The 7,242-nt window shown below is 28.1% G+C and overlaps 1 protein-coding gene across 1 annotated transcript in view; it reads left to right on the top strand.

Annotated features, from left to right (window-relative positions):
• The window catches only part of LOC106330255 (ethylene-responsive transcription factor ERF091-like), a 16,590-nt gene extending 10,099 nt beyond the window's left edge, over nt 1-6,491 (top strand). Inside the window, exons 3-5 of the mRNA XM_013768760.1 lie at nt 5,949-6,145; nt 6,241-6,357; nt 6,438-6,491. Of these exons, the coding sequence (XP_013624214.1) occupies nt 5,949-6,145; nt 6,241-6,357; nt 6,438-6,491 (368 nt within the window). The remainder of the gene's footprint in view (nt 1-5,948; nt 6,146-6,240; nt 6,358-6,437) is intronic.
• Nucleotides 6,492-7,242: the final 751 nt, after the last annotated feature.

Raw genomic sequence — 7,242 nt, 5'->3', positions numbered from 1 at the left:
GGTCTCGATTGGTCAAGTTGCATTGATTGTAAGTACATCCAGAAAACAACTGAAATAATAGATAGAATTTATATTTATATTATTAAAACTAAATGACAAAATATAACTAATCTTTTTTTTTTAATCTTTTTTTTCTTTTTTTTAATCATCTTAAAATTTATTGTAAGTACTTGTAAATACATATACAAGTCAAAATTTAAATATACATATAAATACTAAATTTATTAATATATAAATTACTAATACAAAAAATATTCAAAAAAATATCTTACTAATATATTCTCTAATCTAAAAAAACATAATAAAAGTAATGAAATAATTATATTATAATAAAATTGTCAGACAAATGATGATTTGAAACAATATATTAAATTAATACATTTACACTATGCAATTTTTTGGAAATATTATAATATATAATTAGTTATACGGTAAATGTTAAAATAATATCAATAATCATAAAAATAAATATTTATTTATAAAAAAGCGAATATCTGAGTGCGTCAAGCGAATATTCTTGTGTCAAAGCGAATATTCGCGCATGCGCACAGATCAAAGTCTAATTTTATATTAAATCATGGTCAAAATTATTTGTTAGTTCAATTATTAGACTTTAAAGAAGTTTAAGCCAAAGGTTGATTATATGATTTTACATCTTTGTTTGTTTATCTCTGTTTATTTAGTTTAGTAGGCATTTTGCCCGCACGTGTGAGCATAATCATCTTACAAATAATTATTTTATGTCTTATTAATTCAAAAATCAGCATTATATTCTAATTGATGAACATGTCGACTGAAAAAAATTATGATGAATTCTTTGTTCCTCAAAATTTATACTATTTATGTTGAAATTTTAGTCAAATTATTGAAAGGTAGATCCCACTTTCTTTTTTTTTCTAAATTCTCCACGGATGAATGAATTTATAAGAAAAAATTTCCCTATGCATTTTGATAAGGAATAAATTGAACAAAAATTCATATTTTTTTTTTATTTTTCAAGAATAAACTCAACCTCAAAAAAAATCTCAAAGAAACTGAATTGCATGTGTTTATAGGGTTCCTAAAATTTACTGTCTATTGTGAAAACCAAATAAAACAAAGTTACCGTTGTAGAGTAATTTGCCAACATCAAGTTGCAATTCAACATCGATGACATGACATTAAACATCGATAGAAGGATGTTGACATGAAAAAGTAAAAATTGAGCTGGAAAATCACTTACCAACACCGAGAATATTCACCAAAATACCTATAATATTTGTTCACCAAGTAATATTTTCAAACATCACGAATGAGTAGAAATGTAAACCCGTAGAAATAATAGAAAAAAAAAACTTATGTATGAACTTTTGTTATGTTTTGATGTTGTTAAATTTGATGCTCTCAGCTTTAGCGAGAAACTATAGTTTGTTTTAACTTTTATATACAATGATATTATTTAAGTGTTTAGTGGTTTATATTTTAAATATTTACCATATGTTTAAACGTTTATATGAATTTTTACACACAAAGTTTAAATATTTTACATACTATAATTTATTTTTTTGTAATAAACCGTAAGTTTTTATTATATATTTATTATGTGATTTTGAGTACAATTAAAATTTAGCATAATATAGAGATTATTGATTTGTACTTGAGTAATACACTGTTGGCATTATGGTTAAACATATATTTTAGGAATCTTCTGAATGTACATAGATATTTATGGTATTACATAATATCTTACTAATATTAGAAATTTGATATAATAAATGGCGGCAATTAGGTGTATTGAAAAATAATATCATTTACCTTGATTATTATGGTAACCGTTATGTTAAAACATATTTATGGTTTAGTACTGAAACTAATTTGTGGGTTTAGGTAATCGTTTAAGAAATATCATGTTAAATAGATGAAAAACCGGTTTGATCAAGTTTTGGGCTTCGTTATGGTAAAACATATATTTAAGGGATATATGTAGATACTAAAGCTAATTTGTGAGATTAGATCATAATTTAGGATATATTATATAAAAGGAATGGAAAACCGGTTTGATCCATTTTTGGATTTTATTATGGTAAAACATATAATTAAGTTTTAGTAGGAATATATGTAGAATTTGGAGCTAAATTTGTGGCATTAAATAATTTTATAAGATATATTAAGTAAAACAAATGAATATTGTTGTTGGTTAACTTTTAAATAAATATATAAATAAACATATACCGTATTATTATGTAAAGTAATCAATGATGTAGGATGAGTAAAAATAAATGAAAAAACTGTAATGAAACTGTTGAAATGAAGATTAGTTCTATTTGATACTTCAGTTTTATTAAAATTAGACTAAAGAGTAGAGAGTTTTACAAAGCTACAAACATGTGAGAGGAAGGTATGACCAATTGTTTAAAGCAAAAGAAAAGATCAATCTCATCAACATCTTTTGTTACCCTTACAAAATTCAATTATTATATTTTGTCGATTGAACTTTTTTTTATACTGTCAATTAATTTAGTTTTAGACTTTACAACATGATTTAAACGCGCACATTTATCTTAATGAATATATATTTTATCTGTTTTATTTTAAACTTTATTAAGATATTTTTAATAAGTGATATTGAATTTTGTGATATGATGAATATTTTTTGATATTTATGCTCATATGTTATACAGAGGCTATATTATAATGTAATTTACTATTAATAATAACATATATGTAATATGTTGTGGAATGATGAACTACCTTATTTATTATATAAGCAATAGTTTGTATATATTTTTCTACATGAAATTATTATTTAATAAAGCAAACAAAAATTTGATTATTTTATATAATATTTTACATCGACATACCTACAATTTGCAAGACAATGTTAGCATATTAAAGATGTTTGATCTAACACTAGAATCAGATTACTATAGTAGAAAATCATGTTATTTTATTTGTGATTATGATTTACAACAATCGTTTTTGACGTCTGAGACAATAGAAGAAAATAAATGTTTGAATAATTTTTAGAAGAAGAAAATATATAGTAAAAGTTACTTTTGGAATTAACTTTTAGATGACTTAGGTCTGAAACATCGGTATATAAATATTTATTACATGCTTTCAACTATCTATACATTTTTCTCTTAAAAATATATAATAAAGCAAACAAAAATTTGATTATTTTATATAATATTTTACATCGACATACCTACAATTTGCAAGACAATGTTAGCATATTAAAGATGTTTGATCTAACACTAGAATCAGATTACTATAGTAGAAAATCATGTTATTTTATTTGTGATTATGATTTACAACAATCGTTTTTGACGTCTGAGACAATAGAAGAAAATAAATGTTTGAATAATTTTTAGAAGAAGAAAATATATAGTAAAAGTTACTTTTGGAATTAACTTTTAGATGACTTAGGTCTGAAACATCGGTATATATATATTTATTACATGCTTTCAACTATCAATACATTTTTCTCTTAAAAATACATAAATCAATCTGAAAATTATTTGATTCCTTAGTAGCTGGTTTCAAATGTAGCAGTATAAACTCTATAAATTAATACTATATAAATTAACAAAAACTGTAAATTAATAAATTTTTTCCGGTCCCAAATTAGACATGTGTAAAACAGTATATTATTCGATAAAATAATAAGATAATAGTATTTAGAAAACTCTTAGATAAATATATGGCCCCATAAAATCATAAGTCAATAATTACCATGTGTATATATTCTATATAAACATATAAAATTATTTGTGTGTCTTTTTCAAAATGAATTTCATCTCTAATTTTTTTTTAGTTTTATTGAATTACATATAAAAGTGAATGTGTATTAGATAATATGTATTATTACATATAAAAGTGAATGTGTATTAGATAATATGTATTCACCATACATAAACTATATAATTAATCTAATAAAGATAGTTAAAATTCAAATCTATAAACTTTAACCAATATATATCATCATGAAAGAAATATTCTTTACATATTTATATATTAAATTTTTTAAAAAAAATAGAAATCTAAAAAGGATTTAAAAAAATATATAAATCTATAAAGGATTTTTAAAAAAATAATAACTCTATAAATTAATAAATTTTTGTAGACCCAACATTATTAATTTATTGAGTTTTTACTGTATTACATGTTCAAATTAAAAAAAAAAATTATAGTGTAAGGTGTTAACTCAACAAGGTAACAATATTTACATTAAACGAAAAATGTTGAAAGTTAGAATGAATAAAAATTAAAGGCCATGTAAAGAGGAACCTAGTAAGATTATCAATTTTTGCCCTCAACCCCGCTCTCAAAAAGGCCAGAGATGACTTGAATCTATCATATAAAGAATTTCTCTAATACATTGAATAAAGATCTTAACCTTTTTTCAATTGTAAGCTATGTTTCAAAGTCATTTGCAAAAAAAAAAAAAAAAAGCTATGTTTCAAAGCGTGTGTAATATATTATATCTTACTCAATTTGGAACTATTAAATTCATAGTTCAATTATATTCTATACGCCTCTCATCATTGTGTCAAATCTTCGGACCGACGAAAAATCTCTTATACGAATAATTACTTGGAGAAAAGGTTGTTAGTGACTTCGCTTTTACAACAACTTGTTTCATTTCACATTAGATAACGTTTGTTTATCAATTGTTTTATATCTCCAAACATATAACTAGGATAATACTTAAATTATAAATACCAACAAACTTAACCCATAACTGAAGAATTTTCTTGTTTAGAAACTTATAATAAGTATAAGGGCTCATCAAATTTTTATACTAGTAATTTAGAAGCTACACTTTAAACGAACAGTTTGGTCCAGTAATTACAATATTCTCCAAAACGGATTTGTGCCTCTCGTAGGAACATCATAGATTCTTATGAAAAGTGAAACTCAAGACTAATGTACATTGTTGAACATAACTTACAGACATATTTATCTTCAAAAAAAAAAAAATACTACAGACATATCAACTTTTTTCCCCCTTTAAACTGTCTTTAATCTGTGCAGGGTCGGCTTAGAGAGGGAGACCAGCGGTGCGACCGCTCCGGATCCAGTCCGTTGTCTCCTTATTTTTTAATAGATAAAGGTTCGATTTTTTTTTAAAAAAATACATGTATTATATTAAAAATGAGAAAATGGGTCCAATTTTTTTTTATAAAAGTATTTTTATTTATCACAGTTTTATTTTAAAAATACTTCTGGTATTTTGAAAAACAAATATTTATCAGATTCTTAAAGAAAAATATTAGTTTGAAAATTAAAAAAAAAAAAATTGCCCAAGAGCTTAGAGCACGTCCAACGCATGATTTAAGGGGGTCCTTAGCCATAATATCTTCCATTTGCCGATTAAAAAACTATTAAAATAACCCCTAAAGCTAATGATTATTCCTAAGTTAAGGATTAGTCCGTCCGGGTCCGTAATGCGCTGGCAGGCTTTGATTGGCTGAGAGGGCGTTGGTGTTTCGTGTGGGAAGAGAAAGAAAGACGCGTCGTCTTTCACTTTGTCGAGGCAAGAATAAAAAACCCGGCGATAGAGCGGCGATAGAGAGGCGAGTCACGACCGGCCTTTTGGAAGGTAATCCGACCTCTCCTTCTTTTTGATTTCGTTCAGTGGTTGTTTCTTATCAATTTCATCGGTTTAAAGGGTTCGATTGTGGCGTTAAACCGATTTAGGGTTGGAAATTATTTTGGGGATTTCAATCGAATTAGGGTTTTCGTCGGGGTGTTCTATTTTCTTCTTCTGTTGGTGATGGTATGATGTTGTCGAGGCGATTAGAGGTTGGGGATTGAGAAAACCCTAATTGTTCAAATCGAATTAGGGTTTTCTTTAAAAGTTTGGTTCTTTCTTATTTTCGTCTGGATTTATTATGAATTAGGGGTTTGTCGTGGGTTAAGAATCGACTAATAATGGTTTTCCTTTTCAAATTATTTCGTTGCAGGTACTGATATGGAGGAAGAACTCCGAGATATGAAAGCACACAAAGCGTACATCAGCCAGGTTGATTTCGTTGCAAATGCGCAACAGGGCATTCCCCAACTGTGCCCCTGTGGATCAATCATGAAGAGGACCGTAGATGAAGTTGATACATATGACTACCTCCCCGGGAAAAGGTTCTTCATTTGCAAAGACTTCAAGGTTAGTATTGATTCTCTATCTATGTTGATTATGTTGATTATGTTACTAAGATATTTGTTTGCTGTCTGATTAGTTTCCCTTTATTTGTTTGGCAGAATGACGGTCTTCATTTCAGGCAACCATGGGTCATGGCTGTGGAAGAAGAGGTCGAGAGGCTCAAACAACGCGTTCACGATCATGACAAGCTTCTGAGAGAGTGTGAAGCACTTAAGGTATGTTTATGCTCTCAGTAAAGATACTTGTTTGTTGTAGATTTGTAACTCATTGTTTCTTTCTTTACTTTGAAATGCAGTCACAGGTTAGAAGGCTGGGAGAGCGGGTGGCTGATCTTGAGCGACTCCACTGAGGTTAGTAACCATTCTTCTTTCCCTAACAAAACTATAGTCGCTTAGTTAGAACTTATTAGTTTGATAGAAACGGATAGGAGTGCCAGTTAATGGTTTAGTTTGTAAACTTCATTGCATTAACCGACCATTAAATTCACCTAACTGCATTTTGCTAAGTAACTTCAATAAATTCCCCTTAGCTGTTGTGATAAGATAGTTTTCTACTAGTACTGAATGTAGAATCCATTACTTAATCTTCCAAGTTTCTACTAGTGATTCATTCACAAGTACAAACAAATCCTTTTAGAAACTTTTAAATGGCTAGCTCCTATAGTTTTGTTAACCTCTTAGCGAGCCAAGGGTCAGTTGATCTAGAGTCGAACGACTCCCCATTTAGAAACTTTTAAATGGCTAGCTCCTATAGTTTTGTTAACCTCTTAGCGAGCCAAGGGTCAGTTGATCTAGAGTCGAACGACTCCCCATTTAGAAACTTTTAAATGGCTAGCTCCTATAGTTTTGTTAACCTCTTAGCGAGCCAAGGGTCAGTTGATCTAGAGTCGAACGACTCCCCATTTAGAAACTTTTAAATGGCTAGCTCCTATAGTTTTGTTAACCTCTTAGCGAGCCAAGGGTCAGTTGATCTAGAGTCGAACGACTCCCCATTTAGAAACTTTTAAATGGCTAGCTCCTATAGTTTTGTTAACCTCTTAGCGAGCCAAGGGTCAGTTGATCTAGAGTCGAACGACTCCCCTGTGTTTAGTACCCAATCTC

The sequence above is a fragment of the Brassica oleracea genome, chromosome C1, assembly GCF_000695525.1.
Source record: "Brassica oleracea var. oleracea cultivar TO1000 chromosome C1, BOL, whole genome shotgun sequence".
NCBI classification, from domain to species: domain Eukaryota; kingdom Viridiplantae; phylum Streptophyta; class Magnoliopsida; order Brassicales; family Brassicaceae; genus Brassica; species Brassica oleracea.
Note: the sequence above shows the minus strand (reverse complement) of the source record. Positions and strands in the feature narration are given on the sequence as shown.